Genomic DNA, 22369 nt, shown 5'->3' with positions numbered 1-22369 from the left:
TCCTACAGTATTCTGGCAGAATTGATTTTGGCAGAGAATGACTCACCCTCCGGAAATCTTCAACACCATCCTCATGGAGTGAATTAGTAGGTGAAGGGGTGGTTGAAAGACGATCTTCAGGTGACTGGGCAGATGGCAGGATGGTGCCACCCCCTAAGCTCAAACCAAGTTGAGAACTCAATTCTGACTGATCAATGGTGGTCAACTGGCTGTGCCCCATCAAGCCAGATGTCATGTCTGTCATTGGCACGTCAATTGTAACAGGTGGGTTGGCGCTATACTGAGTTCCTATAGAATGGTCCAAGTCCTGAAGGAAACAGAAGGACTAATTAAGCACTAAATATTAAAAATAAATAAAATAAAACTCAACCCTCCCACCTAAATTAAGGACCATTTATAAATCCCCTGCTTACCCAGATTATACCATCATTTAAACCCTACAAAACGTAAGATAACGTCTTTTCACAGAAAATAGATTGAGGGGGTTGTTTTGGGGTTGGGTTTTTTTTTTGTTGCTTTTTAAAAATTTTATTAATTTTTTGTGTGTGTACCATCAAATCAGATCTGACTGGTACAGGAGGAGATTGCCCCTTCTCCAGCAGAGCTTCTGGGAGATTCAAACTATGTACTCCTGGGATTGCATGGTTTGGTTTTGTTTTTTAGTAAAATGCAGAAATTGGTATATTAGTATCTTTGTACGCCAGAGAGACAAAATCTATTCCAAAGTAACTAAATAATCAGAAAAGTCTCCACTTTAGACAAATTAAAAAACAGAGAAACTATTCTGAGGGCGAATGGTAAGGAGTTACGCTCACAACCCAAAGACTCATGGTTCAAATCCATCAGTTGTTCAATAGGATAAAAATGGGCAGTATTCTCTTGTGTGATTTACTTCCTCTGACCCCCAGAGAGTCAGCTATGAGCTAGTTTAAGGTACACACAACAATCTGGAGACGGTGACCACACCCAGGTTAAAAAAAAAATCCTCCCTTGGAACCTTCCTTTGCAATATACAAGTAATCAAAGTAAATAAAGCCAATGTTAGAGATGTTAGGAAACAAATACAGATAAACTACTGATGAGATGTGCTGGAAGCCCAGCACAATGACTTAATACCACATACATACTAATTCAGTTACAACATTAGGAAGACAATTTCTGAAAATTGTCAAAATCACAGCTATCACACATATCTGAATCATAACAAAAGGAAAAGGTATAATGGCAGCATCCTTCTCCCCACTTTGAAAAAAAACAAACTTACTTTCACTTCAAAATTAAAAAGGAATATTTAACAATTCTTAATATTTTTCTATTAAAATTGACCCAACAGTAAATCTCATTCATTCTGGGAAAAGTTAAGTCTTTGATGGCTAACCTTTAACCCTAATAAAAGAAACAAATTAAAACTCAAGTATATATTTTTGTCTTCCCTAACACATGCATCTGAGCTTGGGTAAGCTTGATAATGCTTTGCCTCTTTACCATGGTCAAACCCCCACTCAGGAGCCCTCCACCTTGCTCCATCAAGCCATGGGTCATCCCAACAGGCATGTCCAATGTTTGGACCCCATATTGGGCTGAAAAGCTGCCATCTTGTGAGGAGGAAGGGTCCGCCAGGTCATCAAAGTGGCCAACCACATCTGAGACGGCCAGTGAGGGATCAGCATCCAAGGAGATGGGTGGAATTTCAAACTCCTCATCACCCAAGCTTGGTGTATGGAATGTCTGTAGGGGGGGAAAAAAAATTGACATAAGAAGAGTACTTAAACACAGATAAAGTGGAGAACATGACCAGATGCTTGAGATTATCTGTGTCACCTCTTTTTAGTTGGGATCCTACTTTTGTCATCAATTTCTTAGGAACGAAAAGAATCTTTCTTCTTCCTCATAGTCTTTGGTCACATGACACATATAAGGATGCAAACATGAATTACAGATTTCGACTATTTCATCTCTTTTCTACCATTATCATTTTGGTTGTCCTAATCCTCTTCCTAAACATGCCTCTGGAAACTATGAACTTTGAGACACAACAATAATTATAGAAAGGCTTCACTCTGAGGGCAAACAACAGAGTACTATGCCTATTGTTCTTTTTTTTTTTGCAGCTGAAAGCTTCTTTATTGTGGTAAAATGGCGGCGGCGGCGTAATGAACAATTCTTTTAGTAACATTAGTAAGAACTCGGCGTTTATAGCCTATTAGCCAACATGCTTCAAATCTCTTTGCAGATTCTAATAGCCATTATTTCATAATTATTACACCTGAACTGTCATACCATAAATAATTACTGTCAACCAGCCAATTATACTGACTATTGTTTTAGATTCCTTTGCATATCTATATTGGAATCTCATGCCCCTCTAACTTATATGTACTCAGTGCAGTTTCCTGTCTCACCTCCAGTTTATTCTAGAAATCATGTTCTCATTTGTACAAGATTTAAAAAAAACCAAAACAACTCTCAAACATGGCCAAGAATAATAAAGATGAGACTTTCTTAAAAGCTACAATGAAAAGGCGTTTCAACAATTCTAGAACACATTCTTAGTAATTTTCTGAATAAGTTCTTCTACAAGGGAGAAGGAAAAAGATCACACTAGCTGGCTAAAGACCTAATTCTTTCCTCTGAATGCAGTTGTTAATGTTGTTGTTATGTGCCACTGACTCACCTGTGACTCATAGCCACCCTATGTACAACAGCCCTAAACCCTGCTCTATTCTATGCCAATCTTATTGTCTCTGACACACCTATCCCTATTACCTCAGTCACTGAAGACCAATAATAATATATTCTTTCTATTTTGAATGGACCACCATTTATGGTTAGCAGATTCAATGCCTTGTCTAAACAATATTAACTGCTACAATTCCTCTTTTTAAACTAAAGTGGAAACATCTGCAAAATTAAAACCTCTTCATCATTACAACCGTCAATATTTTGGTATCAGAGGGAAGTAAGTTCAAGTCCCAACTCTACTATTAGGTGACCATGATTGGTTCTCACAGATTATTCAGTAAGGCAGTCTAGTCTTTCTATGCATCATCTCATGCTCATATGGTTATTATGAGAATTAGAGATATTTAGTGCACAAAAGCTTACTGCAGTACCTGATACACATAATCATTTAATAAATCATTAACCACTGTTGCTAATGACAATACTAATAGCTATTCTCTAACTTGCCAAATGTCCCAACCAATTAGCACAGATAAATAACTAGAATCTTAGAAACTAAATTCTATCAACATATCATATCATATTAACTAATTCAGATAAAATTCTGTATGTGTCCATATTTTTCCATAATCTATGTTTATTTTTAAAAGGTCCTTAAAAGACTTATACAAAGAAAACTACAGAGCATTTCTGCAAGACACAGGAGTTCCTCAAAGCATTTCTAGAACTAGGAAGGGTCTCACAAATATCATGGTTATGTTTTATTGAAGAAACTACTAAACTATTTTCAGTCATTAAAAACTGGGGAGAAAAATATATGCCTGTGAAGACATAATCTCTGAATTATGGTGGCAAACAGAAGTTGCCTGAAAGATTAATAAAAAAACTGAGAGTTAAAAAAAAAACCAACCAAACAACCCTGATAGTTTCTGTTGAGGGTACACATATAGTTAGTTCTTGATGTGAAAGACTAGAACTGTCCCTACAAACTCAACTGGTTCTCAGTACACAATTTATCTTTCTCTTACTGTGTGAAAGTCCTTAACTTCAGATTCATGACTTTCTGAAAGTTGAGTTTATAGATTTTTATGGGTATTTTCCAAAGACTTTTCCCCAAATCCTCAAGCAAATAAACAAAACTAAAAAAGTTAGCGAAACAGAAAAATAAAGAAAAATATTTATTGTCTTAGATTGGCAAAGCAAAGATACCTATTCTTTCCTGTTTGCAACAACAAGCAAACAAGTCTACGGAGACAAGAAAAATTCTGTTAAAAAAAAAAAAAAAAAAAAAAAAAAGAAAAATTCACCTACAACTAGGAAAGAATAAAATAGATGAATGGGACCTTCTAAGAATCAAATCCCTATGCATATCAAACTTCAACAGGTAAGAGGGAAACCCATGGAGGGGATATCTTTGGCAATGACAAATGAGAAGAGACTTATATCTGAAATTTATAGATTACTATAGCACCTCAACAAGAAAAATGTAAACAACCCAATCACAAAATGGGCACAGGATATAGACACTTCACCAAAGACATACAGATGACAAAGAAAGGAATGTTCAAAATCCCTACCTATAAGATAGAAATCAAAACAACTATGAGATAACATCTCCTCCCAGCAAAGTTCAACAGGGAAGCAAACAATAAATGCTGGCGAGGTTGCTGAGAGACTGGAACTCTTAATCACTGCTTGTGGGAATGTAAAATGTACAGCCATTATGCAAGGTGGTCTGGCGCTTTCTCAAAAAGTCTGAAACAGAAATACCATTTGACCTAGCAATTCCACTACTGGGAATATAACCTAGAGAAACCAGAGCCACGCCTCAAACAGAGGTATGTACACCCATGTTTACTGCTTGCTAATTATTCACAATAGCAAAGAGATGGAAGCAACCCAAGTGCCCATCAATAAATGAATGTATAGAAAAACTATGACACATTCACACAATGGGTCATTAAGCAGCACTGAAAAACCATGAACTCATAAAAAATATTTCACAACTTGGGGGAGCCTGGTGGACATTATGCTGAGTGAAATATCTGTCACAAAAGGACAAATACTGCATAACACTGCTGTTATAAAATTGGACAGACATGGAGGTGGGTGAGGAGAGAATGGGAAAATAGTGGCTAGATAATGAAAACTGCGTTAGATCAAATGAGAGGAAGAGCCATGATTAAGCATTATATATATGACAACAATCTGGATCAAGGAATGCATTGTGGGGAGGGCTCAGGGGTAGTGGGGGAAAGGAGGAAGAAAATGTGCAACAATGGGGGAAAAAAAAAAATTCATATCTAAAACAAAAAGACCACTGTGCTAGAAAGACTACCTTTCATAAACCATCTGGAGTGCTCACATGAACTACACAAAACCAGACATGCAGAGATTCCTTTGTATTAGTTCAACAAGGCATTATTTATAAGCACTATCTCTTGGGATGCAAAAATTGCTTTGTTATTCATAATTTGTGGCTTTAATCATGAAATGGGTTTTTCTGTTTCTTCTTTTTAAGTATAAATAGAAAATGGTAATTATTAAGAATACAGACAAGTAAGCTCCACTCTATAATATATATCTAGATTTATACTCAATTTCTTTTGTTGTTGATGTGTGCTTTGAGTTGGAACTGACTAATAGCTGACACCAGGAGGTTTTCAGCAGCTGTAAATTGCACTGGAGGAGATGGCTCATCTTTCTCCTAAGGAGCAGCTGGTGGTTTCTACCTGCCTACCTTTGGGTTGGCAGTGAAACTCTCTTGTGGCCTGCCACTGCTGCTCGGCTCTAGAGACTAAGGTGTTCCTAAACAGGCCATGGTCTCTGCAATTACTTGCTATGCATCAGAGAACTGGACAATGACCAAAGAGAACAGAAGAATTGATGCCTTTGAATTGTGATGCTGGGGAAGAGTACTGAACATGCCATGGACTGCCAAGAAAACTAACAGGTTTGTCCTGGAGAGGGTGAAAACAATCTCCTCCTTTAAGACACAGATTTTGAAGCTGTGTCTCACATACTTTGGGCAGGTTGCTACAAAAGACCAGTTTTGGAGAAGGACACCATGCTTGGAATGACAGAAGGCGGCACAGGAGAGGAAGACCCTGGATGAGATGGATTGACACAGTAACTGAGATACTGAGGGTAGGTGAGTCAAAGGCAGTGAGATTGGCTCAAGATAGAATAGGGTTCAGAGCTATTGTGCATAGATAGGGTCACTATGAGTCAGACTCAGCATGCAACAATAGCAACCAGAATTATAAGATTAAGGGTGAATTCCAGTAATGAATACTTTTACTTTGTTATTTTGAAAAGGCATCAAGTCAGTAAAACTCATAGAGATCCTATCAACAACAGATCTTTACTCTGTCCTATTATTAGTGGATCTATTATGTGATTAGATCATACCTGAAACTGTTAAAAATCTAAAGCTGAAACAAATAATAAAGTGGTTTGGATATAAGAGGGAAAAAAAACAGGACTACAGTGCAGTTACCTTCTCTCTCCATTTCCCTTTCCTTATTAAATCCTTGGGCCTTTTATATCTTTTCGAGGTAGCAGGCATTTTGACAATTAGTATATAAGCAAAGACGATTAAATACCAAGATAACAAAAACTAAAACACTTCACTCTTTTCTCATTCTACAATAATTGTTATTGTATTTCCTCAAACAAAAACTAAAACACTTCACTCTTTTCTCATTCCACAATAATTGTTATTGTATTTCCTCAAACGCTTTTTTGGATTCATTGTTGAAAATTCTTTTCAATCCAACATCTATTTATTGAACACAGTACTACAAGTCATTAAAAATATGTCCTTAAAAACATAGTTACATGAATCCACCAGATGCTCTGCCAGGGGAGGGACAATCTCCTCCTGTACCAGTCAGATCTGATTTGACGGTACACTCACACAAATATTTAAAAAAAAAACAACATAGTTACAGTAGTGAAAAATAACTCTATATAGTCTGAAAACATTAATTCTAGTTATAAGGGAACCCTTGCAAATGTAGTTAATACACTCAGCTGCTAACCCAAAGGTTGGGGAATAGAGTTAGTTCCCTAAATATAGATGCCTTGGAAGAAAGGCCTGAATTCCTTGCCTCTAAAAAAAAAAATCTCCCACTAAAACAATGTGACACTGTTGTGTCAAATCTGGGAATAGTTACCTATGGTGGACAGTGTTCGATGGAGCTTCCAGACTAAAACAAGCTTGGAAAGAGGAGTGGCATTGAAGAAATGATTAAAGTTATACAAATGTTCAAGTCGTCTACGATTCAACCAACACCACCACCAACAAAAACCTATGGGGCACAGTTCTCTGAAATGCTTGGGGTAGCCATGAGTCAAAATCTACTTGATGGCAACTAATTTTATTCTAATCAAGGACATTAGTTTTCATGTCTTAATCCCTAAAACTGCTCAAGGCACAATGTCATTACATAAAAGCCAATCAAAAGGGGAAAAACAGATTAAATTACTTTCATATCATAGAAATTTGCATGCCAAGAAATGCTGTAACAAATGTCTGTTCTGTCTTGATGGCAGTGAGTTGAAATTATTACAAAAGAAGCTTCATCAATGTTTGATATGCAGGATGACACAACTTTGCTGGTTGAAAATTAAGATAATTTTAAAATTTCAAGCATTTACTGAAGATCAAAGACTAAAGTATAGATTACACTTCGACATAAACAAAAATCATCACAACTATACCAGTAGGCAAAATCATGATAGATGGAGAAAAGGCTGAGGTTGTCAAGGATTTCATTTTACTTGGATTCAAAGTTAACATCCATGGAAGCAGCCGTCAAGAAATCAAATGACATATTGCCTTGGGCAAATCTGTTGTCAAGGACCTCTTTAAAGCATTAAAGAACAAAGATGCCACTTTAAAGATAGGTGTGCCTGACCCAAGCCATGGCATTTTCAACTGGTTTATAATGCATGTGGAAATTAGACAATTAATAAAGGAGATTAAAGAAGAATGGATGGCTTTGAATTGTGACCCTGGTGAACAACATTAAATAAACCATGGGCTGCCAAAAAAACAAACAATTCTGTTTTTGAAAAAAGTACAGTTGCAGGAGCTCTGGTGGCCTAGTGGCAAGGAGCTGTGCTGCAATCCTGAAAGCACACAGTTCAAGGTCACCATCTGCTCTTCTGGAAAAAGGTGTGCAATCGCCCCTCCCATGTGATTAATTGCCTCTGAAAAACAGCTGGAGGGTCAGCAATGGGTTGGTTCTCTTCTTAGAGTACACAACAACAACAACAACACTAAATATAAATAAAATAAAATGGCTTATTTGAAAAAAGAAAATACAACTTTAAAAAAAATAATAATAAGTAGTTTGAAAGTTCCTTGCAGGCTAGAAAGACTTCATCTCACAACCTCTGGACCTGTTATCAGGAGGAGTCAGTCTCTAGGAAAGGCCATAATACTTAGAAAAGTGTAAAGTTAGAAACACAAAGACCCTCAATGAGATGGATTGACTAGTGGTTACAACTGTGGGCTTAATTAAGCACAGTAAAATTGTAAGCATAGTGCAAGATTAGTCAGGGATTTGTTAAAAAACAAAAACCTCCATACTTAAACCTAGAAGTTTCTTGATGTTGCACAAAGAAGCCACTTATATAGTTATCTCCTGGCTATACCATTCATAAAAGCAGCAGAAGAGTAAGAAGAGGGGGTAAAATGGAAAATTACTTATTTTTAGTTATGAAATGTACTTTTACATGGATGAGTCCAATTCTATATTGATAGCGCTCAAAAAAATGAAATTAAAATGGTAAAGACCACATGCAGAAGAAACTGGTACTAAGACTAAGATAATTTTGTTGTGTATTGTTTATTTGGTTCACTTTTTCTTCTGGTGAAAAAGTCTAAAGTTAAAAAAAAAACAAACCCAATCATCCTACCAACTGCTTGATGTCAAATTAAAGCTCATCTATTAGAATTTTAAGATTAGAAAATAAATCCATCCAACAGCAACTGAAAATTCTTGATAAAAAAGATGGACGTAAAAAATTCACACCACTATGGGCAATCTTTAAAAGATATAAAAGGTTCATTACTTCACACATTCTCGAAGACTGAAAATGAAAAATTTATCTGTTCCATCTTTTCTCTTCTGCTTTGTATAAGTGGCGATATTCCACAATCTCTATATTGACACTATTTCAACGAAAAGCACCCCACTAATACTTGAAGACTTCACCATAACAATTATTTCCCCAATATCACAAGCCACCGTATTATTAAAGTCACTTGATAGTTGACATACAAAGATGATGCATTCCGCCCAGACTCTGAGTCACCTGCAAGCAGAAAAAGATGATGTACCCAGCTCCCTTCATGTGCTCTGGAAGCTATTTCCTTTTCTCTCGTCACTAGCAAAACAAGCTGGTGCTATATGTGAACATGTCTTCTCTTTTTTTTTGTTACATCAATGAGCAAAGCGGGAGGAGAAAGACCCGTTCAACAGAGTTCCTATCTAGGTAAACTCCTCCTTACCCCTATTTCTAGAGCTAAAGATTTTAATTCCTAAAGAAAATGAGACAATTCCACAGGGCTTTTCAATCCCTATCTCCTCCTTAAATAGATGATTTCTTGTCAATATCCTGTTGTTTTTTCTGATGACAGCAGTTCCCCGGACCCACCCCAACCAGGCACAGCTCCAGAAACAGCTGCCACCTTTCTCCAAACACTGATCGTGGCCGCCGGGTGCCCATCTCCTGGGCCTTGGTCTCTCGCCCGCCCCGCCTCCACGGCGCCCTAGGCCGCCTCCCGCAGCTCTCACTCACCTCGGCCCCAGACAGGAACGGGTGCGAGGGTCCTGTGATCGTCAGGTAATTGTCACTTCCTCCGGGAAACTAGAAACCAAAAGAAGCCGCCGGGCTAAGTTAAAGGGGAGCAGGGAGCTAGCTTGCAGCGACAGACTCTGATTGACCCCGACCCGATGACAATAGTCCCCAAGCCCGTCTGTCTCGCTCCTTCCCACCCTCAGCCGTCTCGCTTCTCGCCTCCGATTCCACCCCTTTGGCCGCATTCTCTCGCCAGCCTTCCCGGAGCTCAAATTCCTACCTCCATTTTCAAACATCCGCTAGCAATGTCTCATCGCTCCCACTGCCCCTACTGGACCCGGAACTCGCGTCACTTCCGTAAGGACGCGCAGCGCTGCGCAATTCAGAGCCGGTATGTGTAAATCCTAGCGGATTTAGAGGCCGACGCTCGCCCTCTGGAGCCGGGTGGGGTAATGGCACGTAAAGTGCCCGAGGCGTCCCCGTGCTACCAGCTCTCACGAGCAAAAGAGGCATTGCAGAGTAGAAACCAGGCCACAGGGGAAAAGCAGAAAGTGGCTTAAAGTGACTGGATCAGGGAGTCTAAAGTGGCAAGAAACAAAAGTAGAAAATGAGATGTCAAGTTTAAAAACTTGACAGAGCACGTTTGAGAGTTCTGTCCTCTGTACCAAAACAGAGTTGTAGGGTAGAAAAAAATGCACGAAAACGCATGTCTGTCAGTGCATGTAGGTCAAGTTCAACTTCATTATCGTCCACTAACTCATAGGTGATCCTCCAAAAGGTATTTAAAGGTTGTAAACTTCACAGGAGGAGGTTGGTTTAGAACCGCCAAAAGTAAGATCAATCTAGGTACCGTTTTTTAGATGAAGCAGTGCAAATCCCTATCCGCTAGACAGCCAAGACTCCCTCTCCTAAGTGCATAGAGAGAGGAAACTGTATAAAGGAAGACAGAAGCTTTCTTTTCTAAAGTCTTAACTATCGAAAGTATTCTTTTTCTAGTTGTCCTTTTGGGGTACAGTCAAGTAGGAACTGACCCGCAGTTGACGCTCCAGATTTTCAAAAGTAGTTAATCCAATGAGAGGAGAGTCAAGTGTTCTGAGCTACCCTGCTATCCCAGAAACACGAGATTCTAATCCACTAGATGCTCTGCAGAAAAATGGGCAATCTACTCTGATTTATTAAATCTGATTTACAGCCTCTGAATATCGCCTGGAGGGTCAGCTATGGGGCAGTTCTTACTGGCACTTACTTCTTTATAAAGTAATCTTTCTTTTTATTGCGGTTTGGGTGAAAGTTTACAGAGCATATTTGTTTTCTGTTCAATAATTTATACACATTTTGGGTTTTGTGGGTTCCCCTCCCCCAGCTGTTAAAATAACTTTATGTTGTATTTCCCAGAAGTTTTTGGATGGCTTATTTTGTTATTGTTTAGGGGCTTTTTTAATTTAAAATATTTTTTTTAATTTATACTGGATTATTTACAAAGTTCATATACATTGTTTTTTTCACAACGGATCTTTCCCATTTCCTTTACCTATCCCTCCCTCCTCCTATCAAATTGTGCGACCCTATGTTTAACTCCCCACCCCACCTGCCCATCCTCACCCCTCCACTTCCCCCCTCCCCCACCTCCCCTTGGATTCTCATACATATTCTACAATAATGGTCTTTTACAGTTTTTTGTCCTTATGAGACTGAGTTAGTTCACTTAGCATAATACTCTGCAATCCCTCCCAAGATAGTGATTTACAAAATCATTGCTCCTGTGTGCTGCATAGTATTACATCGTGTGAATGTACCATAATTTCTCAATCCATTCCATTGCGGTTGGATAAATGAGTTGTTTCCATGCTCTTGTGATGGAGAATAACGCTGTTGTAAACACTGATGTACAAGTCTACGCGTGTGCCTCCATCCTAATTTTCTCGGCCATATTTCAAGCAGGGGAATAACGGGGTCATATTGAATTTCTATGTTCAGGTTTTTGAGAAATGTCAAACTGCCTTCCAGAGGGGTTGTACCATTTTATAATCCCACCAACAATGTATAAGAATTTCTATATCACCACACCTTCTCCAACATTTGAATGGTTTAAAAAAATCACCTTCAGGGGAGCTCTGGTGGCCTAGTGGCAAGGAGCTGCAACTGCAATCCCAGAGGCGCACGGTTCGAATCCACCAGATGCTCTGCCAGAGAAAATAGAAACAAAACAAACTTCACTGCCATCAATTTAGAACTGACTCACAGTTGAATACATGACAGCTAGGAGAAAAAACAGTTTTGTCCTAGAGAGGGTGAAACCAGGCTGCTCTTTGGAGGCAAGAATTCTTAAGCTTTGCCTGAGATGCTTTGGATATGTTACAAGGAGAGGCCAGTCACTGGAGAGGGACGTGATGCTTGTGAGGGTGGAGAATACAGCACAACAGAGGAAGACCATCAATGAGGTGGATTGATTCCGTGACTGGGGAGTAGGTGTGTCAGAGACAATAAAGTTGGCATAGGATAGAGCAGGGTTTAGGACTGTTGTACATTGGGTCGCTATGAGTTGCAAGTGACTTGACAGCACATAACAACAATAACAAATCACAAAGGATTTTGTTAATCTTTGTCCCATGGAGCCATTGGTGCATTTAAAGCTGCCATGGTACACAATTACCTTTATTTTAACAGAGCAATTCTCTATGAACTACGCAAAAGACTTTCCTGACAGTGATTCTTACATCTTCCTTATTAACTACAGCATCTTATGGTGGGCGTATTTGGTGTATATTGTCCATACTAGTGAGACATGGAACATGTACTCCTCAGCCCTTTAGCATAAGATGTAATACTACTCTTTCTTACTTGCAAATCAGAATCCATAATAGAAATAAAGGCAAATTTCCTGACTTATGGCCAGGTATTTTTTTCCCCGTGTTCCAATAAAACTTTATTTATAGACACTGAAATCAGATGGCCAGGTATTTTTAATGTGAATGTTCTTCAGTTTTTATTTTTAGTCTGGCATTATCTTGAGACAAGAGGAATGTTGCGTAAACCAAAAGTCTTGCTTTCCAAAGTACTATGAGGGAAGCTATTTTCTGATTAACTTGAGAATTAATGACCATATCACATAATTCTTGAGAACTCATTTCTTAGAAAAGTTCTTTTTTCAAAAAGTTCTACAATTGCAATCAAGAGAAATACTGGTTTACATAGTAGAACTAGAGAGTAACTTCAAAAAGTTACCAGGAGATATTTTCAAATTTTTAAATATATTTTTAAAGTTACAAAACTAAATGCTACCTAATAATATTAAAAGGAACCCTGGTGGTGTAGTGTGTAATATACAAACAGTCTCCTGCTGTGAAATTGATAGCCTGGAATGCTATGGAGGGTGTCTATAGTTGAAGCTGACTAAATTACCATGGTTTTTACTCAAATTTTACTCACTTTTTAATGTGACTTTTAATTAATTTTAGTCTCAAATCTGCTTTTTTTATTTTACTCCTGTGAAAGGAGCAGCGGTAACATAGGCAAGACCAAGTCTTACTTCTACAGCTTCATAATGAGGAACTGTACCCATCAATTAAATCTATAGTACCAAATAGTTACATGGACAGACATGTCACCCCCCAAGCTCCTGCTTCTATTGCTAGAAATAATTTTCAGTGTTGGTTGAAAATTGACTCACAAGCATTACTCATAATTTCAGGGTTTATTAGGGAAATAGATTGGAGGGGATGTGACAAAAATTATCACATAATGTATAGGTTTAGTGAACAGTAGCCCCAAGACAGACTGACAACACCAAGACACAATTCCTCAATTAGTACAGACAGCTTCTCAATCAACAAGTCAAAGTCTAGATTCAGTTTAGCAGCACAAATAAACCTCTGGTTTCTTCACTCGTCCAACAAGCTTTGTTTCATAGCAGTCACAAGTCAGCTCTTCAATCAGTGGTCCAGAAGCAAAACCTTTAACTTTGCCTCCATCTCCGGCTACACCTTACGATAGTCTTGCCACAGCATGGAACGTGCTCTTGCTTCTATTGGGCTCACAGCTGTTGATGATTGTGTCCACAAGATCATGTGTCCACAGTTGAGGTAGTTAAAGACCATGTCCCCAGTGAGGGCTAATGCAATGGATAGAAAAACTATTTTTCAAGGTTATAGCTTCATAACTCTAGGTCACTATCACCTAAACACATTTTATTTTTAAGAAGGAATGTAAAGAAACTTTAAGGAACACAGAATTATTTGGACCTAACAGGCAGCAGTAAAGGGCTTAGCCACCAATTGTCTTTCAGTTTGTCATTCTGGATTGGTTTACATATTGCTGTGATATTGAAAGCCACACTACCAGGATTTCAAGTATAAGAGAGGGTCACCCATAGAGGACCAAATTAAGACAGATTAGGGACGGTTTACTTTTGGAAAAAACCAACCTGTGTAGTCAACTCTGATTGAAAACAAATAAAATTGCCAGTCAGGGATACTGGGACAAAATATTTCTGTGAAATATATATGCTCTCAAATAGATATTTTTTGGTCAAATGTTATACATATTTTAGAATCTGATAAACAATACTTTCCCACGACTGCAAAGTTGGAAGCCACTCATAGCTGACCTTCCATTAGGTTTCTGAGGCTGTAAATTCCACAGGAGGAGACTGCCCATCTTTCTCTCACTGAAAAGCTGGTGAATTAAAATTGCCAGAGACCTTCTATCTACAAGCAATGCCCAAGTGATAAATCCTCTAAATCCTCTTTTTTTTTTTCTTTCTCCCCTTTCCCCATCTCACCCCAGCATGTGCACGTACACACACACACTAGATTGTTCGCAGGGCCAGACATCTTCCTCTAGAAGGCACTGAGTATTTTTTTCAGTGATCTATAAGGTTACCATTTTTTGTGTGTACTGCTTAATCACCTAAAACTTCAATATATTCCCTAGATTTGTTATTGGTTGTATTTCCAAGCATTTTAATAAATTTTCCCCTACCATTTAGAGTTTTCATCTTACCATATTGGGTTGTCCTAACATGAATAGAAACACAAATCACTTAACATTTATAATAATGATTGTACTAACAAGGATAGTATATGCAGTTAAGCAAAGCGAGCACAGGCTGATTTGTACTTCTTTACTAACCTGTATTGGAAGATTTCACATGAGTTTCACCACATCAAAGATATGAAACTATTCTTACAGATTCATAACTAAGCACAAGTAACATAAAATCTTTCTTATCTTGTTTACTAGGTACTCTATTCTTATCAAGTGATGTAAACTTATAAAGAGGCATTGATTCTGTAGGAAAGTGCTGTGGGGTTGACATAGAGACAGATGCCAGGCATACCTAGAAGCAGAATCTTTAAGTGGTGAAAAAAATGTGAAAGTGTCCACTATGGGTTAGTCAGGAAGCAAAAGTCAGTTTGCTTATGCTTGCTGTATTGAGTATCTGTTTCCAAACTAACCAGATACTTTTAAAACTTCCAAATCTTCCCCATTTAACCATGGTTCTCTCTAGATTTCACCCCCTAAATAAAACTTAAGAGTTAATATTCTTTGTTAATTGAAAAAGTTCGTATATTTAAAAAAAAAAAAACAACTGCCAGTTTTTTCCCTTGCTCCTTAGATGCAAAGATGGTGAAACTTAATTTCAGATATTAGGGACATATTGTAAGGAGGTGGCAACTCAACTCATTACATCTAGTCAGAACCAATTCATAGCTGAACCCTAACACATTTCTGAAGGTTTAAATTACATGAGAAAAAGATTGTTCATCTTTCTCCTGCAAAGTTATTGGTGGATTCAAATTACCAGAGAGCTGTAGTCTTTGGGTTAGTGACACTATTCCCTACAAAATAGACTATTAGAGCTCAAGGGGGAAGGGTGTGGGGGTAAGAGCATCATGCTGGGAAAAGTAGAGTTAGTGAAAGAGGAAGACCCAGAAAGAAATGGATTGGCCTAAACATATTTTTTACTAAAGAAATGAACCTAAGCATGATGGAGATGTGAGGATGGTTCAGAATAGGTTTCAATCTCTTGTTCATAGTGTTGCTATGAGTCTTCATCCTTGCACTTGACTGCACCTAATAACAACAATATTGTCTAGGAAATGACCCACGGTGATGAAATGCATTACAGTGTTGGGCTGCTAATTGAAAGATCAGCGATTTGAATGCACCAGCTATTCCGCAAGGAGAAGATGCACAGTATTATTCAGTAAAGATTTATTGACCTGGGAACCTGAAGGAGGACTGCTATAAGTCAGGATCAACTTGACAGCAGCAGTAGGTTGGGTTTGGTTTTAGATATTATTTAAACACAGAGGTTAACATTATTCATTTTCAGCCCAAGTAAGTATTCAATTTTCCTTTTATTATCATTAATTTTTAATTTTCACAAACAGAAGTTGGACTACCTAACTAGGTCATGTGACAAATTCTGAGTTGGTGGAAAGGTATCAATACTGATAAAAATGAAAATCTTCCTCTGTAACTTAACTTTTTTAAAAAAATAGTCTTTTTTATTTTATTATTTTTTTGTGTGTGTACCATCAAATCAGATCTGACTGATAAAGGAGGAGATTGCCCCTCCTTTCCAGCAGAGCATCTGGTGGATTCGTACTGTGTACCTCTGGGAATGCAGTGCAGCTTCTGGCCACTAGGCCACCAAAGCTCCCTAACTTAACTGTTACCATTGTAAATAATAAGAATAATAAAAAAGGTATGTTTTGATGCCAAGAGAAAACTCCAGTGAGTGCCCATTAGTGGAATGGTCATAGTCCTAAGAGTTTTTGTATTGGCTAGCTAGCTTTTCCCTTTTCCTCCCCTGTAAGTGGTAACATGACACATGGTTGGATCATGAAGTGAGGAAGTCAAGAGCCACTACTCTTTACACATCCTTAAGAAGCACATGGTCTGAAAATAAATTTTTTTTCTATAATTATATTTTATTAATTTTCATAAACATTTACAGAGATTTTGGGCTTCCACTCATTCATCGCTGCACCATTCTCTCTACCCTCCTCCCAGTTTGTTCTTGTCCAAATGCCACAGTGCCTGTCAAAGCCAGTTCTGATTAATCTTCTTTGTCAGTGTATCCTTTGCCATTCCCCATCACTCCTCCCTGAGAGAGACTTCACCCTGAGTCATAAGGAAAAGGGGACGGTGTATTCTCTTAGCTACTTCCTGCTGAAAAGGGACGCTGTGGGTTTCAGGGTGAAGATCCTCTCTCACCACTCTAAAGGGCCCCCTTGGCAGTAGGAAACACATAGACTACTATGGAGACTGACTTTGGAATTCAGATGCACTCTTACTGATTGTGCTTGGCTGTACATGTACATATCCTTCAAGATGTATCATGGGGGTGTTGCAACCTAGAAGACACAAATTTGACTAACAAGTTATAAGTACATGAGTCCAAAAATTATGGAAAAGTAAAAGAAAAGATTCTTTCATTGTTTTACAAACCCTCCCCCAGGTCCCCTCCACCATGCAGCCCTCGCTCTAGTCTCCTGTGATGACAGAAATACCCAGTTACATCTCTCTTTTAAACGGTTCTCTCCCTCCTCTGTTTCAGTGCAGTATACATTATTGAACCCATCTTACTCAGTCTCTCCCCAACCCCAAGGACAGTCCCATTCTACAACAGTGGCATCATGTAATATTTGTCCTTTTGTGACTGGGATATTTCACTCAGCATAATGTTCTCCAGAGTCAACCATTTTGAATAATATTGCATGAGTTCCTTGTTTTTTAATGCAGCATAGTATTCCATTGTGCGAATATACCACAGCTTCTCTAGCCATTCGTTTGTTGATGGGCACTTAGGTTGTTTCCAACTCCTTGCTATTGTGAACAAAGCTGCAATAAACATGGGTGTGCATATATCTGCTTGGATGTCAGCTATGGTCTCTTCAGGGTATATTCCCAGTAGTGGAATTGCTGGGTCAAATGGTATCTCTATTTGCAACTTTTTGAGAAAGCGCCATACTGCTTTCCACAGGGGTTGCACCATTTTACACTCCCACCAACAGTGAATCAGGGTTCCAGTTTCTCCACAACCTCGCCAGCAATTGTTGCTTGCTGTTCTGTTAAATTTTGCTATTTTGACTGGGGTGAAATGATATCTCATAGTTGTTTTCTGAAAATAAATTTGTGATTCAACTAACCTAGTATTTTTAGCTTTTTCTTTATTATAAAAACATAAATATGTGTGCAAACTTTTCTATTCCTTTGTAATATTTGTTTTGAGATTACTCTTTGTTGAATTCAAAAAAGATACTAGCTTTCAGAATGTTGTGGCACTACTTATTTTGAAGTTTTTAAGAGATTCAGAACTTTATCAGAAAGTTGGAAATAGAAACGTCATTTGACCCATCAATTCCACTAAAAGCAATATATCCTAAAGAAATCAGAGCCACAACTCAGACAGATGTATGCACAACAATGTTTATTGCTGCATTATTCACAATAGCAAAGAGATGGAAGTAACTCAAGTGCCCATCAACAAATGAATAAGAAAAACTATGGCATATTCACATAATGGAATATTATGCAGCACTGAAAAACAAGGAACCCATGCGTGACCCATTGATATTCTTCAATGATTGCTTCAGGTCCTCTTCATTTTCAGCAACCAAGATTGTGTCATCTGCATAATGCAGGTTATTGATAAGTTTTCCTTCAATCCTGATGCCACATTCTTCTTCATATAGTCCAGCTTCTTGAATGATTTGCTCAGCATACAGCTTGAATACATTTGAAGAAAGGATACAGTCCTGAAACGCACATTTCTTGACTTTAAACCATTCAGTGTTCTTTTGGTCTTTTTGGACTGTAGCTTCTTGGTCTAGGTCTAGGTTTTTCATGAGCACAATTAAGGGTTCTGAGATTCCCATTCTTCTCAATTTTACTGATAATTTGTTAAGATCCATCAGTCAAATGCCTTTTCACAGTCAATAAAACAAATAAACATCCTTCTGATACTCTCTTCTTTTAGTCAAATCTCATTTGCCATCAGCAATGATATTATTCATGCGAAAACTACTTCTAAATCTAACTTGAATTTCTGGCTGCTTTTCAATGTACTTTGCCAGGCATTTTAAAAAATAGACTTCAGCAAGGTTTTACTTGCATGTAATATTAATGATATTTTTAAATAATTGCCACATTCTTTTAGATCAGCTTTTCTGGGAATGGAATAAATATAGAAATACTTTGTTGTATTGTTATGTGTCACCAAGTTGCTTGCGACTCATAGTGACCCTATGTGCAATAGTTCTGGACCGTGTCCTATCCTGAGCCAATCTCATTTTCTCCAACACACCTAACTCTATTACCTTAGTTACTTATCAATCCATCTCTTCCAGGGTCTTCCTTTCCACCCTTCCACCCTCCTCCCTTCCAAGCACCATGTCCTTCTCCAAGGTCTAGTCCCCCTGACAACATGCCCCAAATATGTGAGATAGAGCTTCAAAATCTTTGCCTTCAAGGAGCAGCCTGGTTTCACACTCTCCAGGCAGACCTGTTAGTTCTCTTGGTAGTCCAAGTTATATTCAGTACTCTTCTCCAGCACCCCAACAGGAATAAAAACATTTATGTACTGTGTTTAGCATTATGTTTGGGATTGAAAAGTACAACATACTTGCAGATTCTACTTCTATTTTCATTGTTTCCTCTTGGGACAGGCTATCCCTTGGATAGGGATAGCATACTTGGAAAGATGGAGGGTGAATGAAAGAAAGGAAGTCCCTCAATGAGATGGATTGACACAGTTACAGCAGCAAATGGCTCAAGTGCATCAGAGATGATGATGATGGCATAGGATAGGACAAGGTTCAGGTTTATTGTTTGCAGGGTCACTCTGGGTTGTACTTGACTCAGTGGCACCTAACACCAAGGGTATACTGGGAACATATTTGAGAATCTCATTAATTATAACATGGAATGTGAGGTCTTACTAGAATTTAGTGACTAGAAATTAGGTACACTAAACACCATACTTTATTTAATAATCCTACAGGAGGAAGAATCTGTCCACTAAAAATATCAGTAGCCCTTCTATTGAAAAACATTGATTTCCCACTTAGATGTTTCTCTGGACAGTCATGTTCCTTTTCCCAATTTTGTTTTCCTAATGGAAGTTTTTTACTTGGTTTTTTTCTTTTTAAAAGTCTTTTGTATAAGAAGGGCATGTAATCAGGCCAATTTTATAGGAATAGCCTGCTTTAGTTAGAATTAATTGTTGTCATGTTGGTGAGAAAGTGTAGGTAAAAAATCTTTCGATTCTGTCACCTGTTCCTACTACATGAGAGCAGCTGGAGTGCTGCTGGTGTAAGACATTATGACATGAGGCAGATCTATAGGCAAGACGCTTGGCTATGTTTTCTAAATATTTCTTTTCTACCTACTGATTCTGTTGAGAATGGTAACACCAAATGGCCTAAGACTTTTGTTTTGGCACCTAGCTTTCCCACTTTCCCATACATTTGGAGTGGCTTTGGCCATTTGAAGTAGGCTTCTGATCTACTTTTTTGCTATAAGTATGATAACTTCAACCCCCTGACCATATGGTTAGAGGATACTCAACACCATTCCAGCTTCAACACAGTTATCGTGCTCCATATCAGGTATGTTGTTGTCATGTGCTGTTGAGTTGGAACTGATTCATAGCTGAGCCTCCAGCAGATTTTCTGAGGCTCTAAATCTTTACAGGATGAGATTGCACATTCTCAAGGATGAGCAAGGATGTTAATTTAAAGAGTTAAGTGCCCTTGATCCAAGCCATGGTCTTTTCAATTGCTTTGTATAAGTCCAAACATAGGCAATTAATGAAGACAAACAAAGAAGAATCAATACCATAAAATAGTACTATTGGTGAAGAATATTGAATATACTGTGACAAAAGAACAAACAAATCTGTTTTGGAGGAAGTGAAACCAGGATATTCCTTAGAAGAAAAGTTAGTTAAACTTTGTCTTATATACTTTGGGTGTATTATCAGGAGGGTTCAGTCCTTGGAAAAAGATATCATCCTGGGAAAGGTAGGGGTCAGCAAAAGAGGATGACACTGAAGGAGATGAACTGACACAGTGACTGTAACAATGGGCTTAAGCATGGCAGATATTATAAGGATGGCACAGGACAGGGCAAAGTTTAGATCTGTTGTTCATAGGGTTGCTATGAATTGTAGTCAACTTGATGGCACCTACTAACAGCTCTCATTTCCTCTTCTACATTGATTTTTGAAAGTAGTTCATTTTTGTCAAAGTAAATTAGCTACAAAAATGTAGCTAATATTATATGTAGAAATACTGATAACACTATCATGATCTGATGATAATGTGAACTATCTCAACATTAATTTATGTGCTGTTTCTAAAATGCTAGGCATCCCTGTTACCTAACCTCTTATGTACTTTTTTTATCTGTAATACCAGTAAGGTATCTTTTCCAGCCATGCAGTTGTTGTTGTTGTTATGTGCCATCGAGTCACCTGCAACTCATATTGACCTTATGTACAATAGCTCTGAACCCTGCCCTATCCTGAGCTAGACTCACTGACTCCAACTTACCTAATCCCATTGCCCCAGTTATTATGTCAGTCCATCTCATCTGGGGTCTTCCTCTCCTGCGCTGTCCCCTCACCCTTCCAAGCATGATGTCCCTCTCCAAGGACTGGTCTCTACTGGCCACATGCCCAAAGTATGTGAGATGGAGCTTCAAAATCCTTTCCTACAAGAAGTAGCCTGATTTCACCCTCTCCAGGACAAACCTGTTTGTTCTCTTAGAAGTCCATGGTATGTTCAGTACTCTTCTCCAACACCACAAATCAAATACATCAATTCTTTTTCTATCACCCTTAGTCATTGTCCAGCTCTCTGATGCATAGCAAGTAATTGTGAAGACCATGGCCAGGATCAGTCTCTAGACTGACATCATTACTCTTCAGCATTCTGGAGAGGTCCTTGACAACAGATTTTCCCAATGCAGCTCGTGTTTTGATTTCCTAGCTGCTAGTACCAAAAGTGTTGATTGTGGAACCATTCAAGCTGAAGCTGTTAACAATCTTAATCTCTTTTCCATCTATCATGATGCTGCCAATTGGCCCAGTGGTGAGAATCTTTGATTTCCTTGATGTTGAGCTTCAATCCATGTTCAGTCCTTGACCTTCTGCAGCAAGTGTTTCAGGTCTTCCTCAATTTCAGCAAGCAGAGTTGTATTATCTTATTAATACAGGATGTTGATGAGTCTTCTTCAATCCTGATGCCACATTACTCCTCATAAAATACAATCTTGCTTTCATAAAGTGAATAAGTCTTGAAGCACTTACTGCAGGAAATAAAAGACTACATCCTTTGACCTGGGTTAATCTTAAGATCAAGAAAACAAAAATCTGTTTACCCCTGAACCAATAGAGAACATCATGATAGATGGAGAAAGGACTGAACTAGTCAGTGATTTCATTTTATTTGAATTCACAATCAGCACCCTTCATAACAGCAGTCAAGAATCAGAAGATGGGTGGTATTGAGAAAACCTGCTGTCAAGGTCCTCTCCAAAGTACTAAATAAAGAGCAGGGATGTCAGTTTAAAGATGTGCCTGATCCATGTAATGATATTTTCAATTACTTTCTATGCATCATCCGGAAGTTGAACAAAGAACAAAGGAGGCTGAAGAAAAATCAATGCCTTTGAATTGTGGTGTTACAGAAGAGTACTGAATATCCCATGGATTGTCAAAAGAGCAAACAACTCTGCCTTGGAGGACGTATAATCAAGATGCTCCTTGGAGGAGTGATAGGGAATGGCAAAGGATACACTGACAAAGAAGATTAATCAGAACTGGCTTTGACAAGCACTGTGGCATTTGGACAAGAACAAA

General features: G+C 38.3%; 1 protein-coding gene across 1 annotated transcript in view; it reads right to left on the bottom strand.

Annotated features, from left to right (window-relative positions):
* Positions 1–22369, bottom strand: part of TOX4 (TOX high mobility group box family member 4) — a 40017-nt gene that overhangs the window by 6046 nt on the left and 11602 nt on the right. Inside the window, exons 2-5 of the mRNA XM_006883291.1 lie at positions 9776–9794; positions 9496–9564; positions 1486–1728; positions 47–307 (exon numbers count right to left, since the gene is read on the bottom strand). Of these exons, the coding sequence (XP_006883353.1) occupies positions 47–307; positions 1486–1728; positions 9496–9564; positions 9776–9794 (592 nt within the window). The remainder of the gene's footprint in view (positions 1–46; positions 308–1485; positions 1729–9495; positions 9565–9775; positions 9795–22369) is intronic.

The sequence above is a fragment of the Elephantulus edwardii genome, unplaced genomic scaffold (assembly GCF_000299155.1).
Source record: "Elephantulus edwardii isolate Elephantulus edwardi_28Jun2011 unplaced genomic scaffold, EleEdw1.0 scaffold00026, whole genome shotgun sequence".
Taxonomy (NCBI): domain Eukaryota; kingdom Metazoa; phylum Chordata; class Mammalia; order Macroscelidea; family Macroscelididae; genus Elephantulus; species Elephantulus edwardii.
Note: the sequence above shows the minus strand (reverse complement) of the source record. Positions and strands in the feature narration are given on the sequence as shown.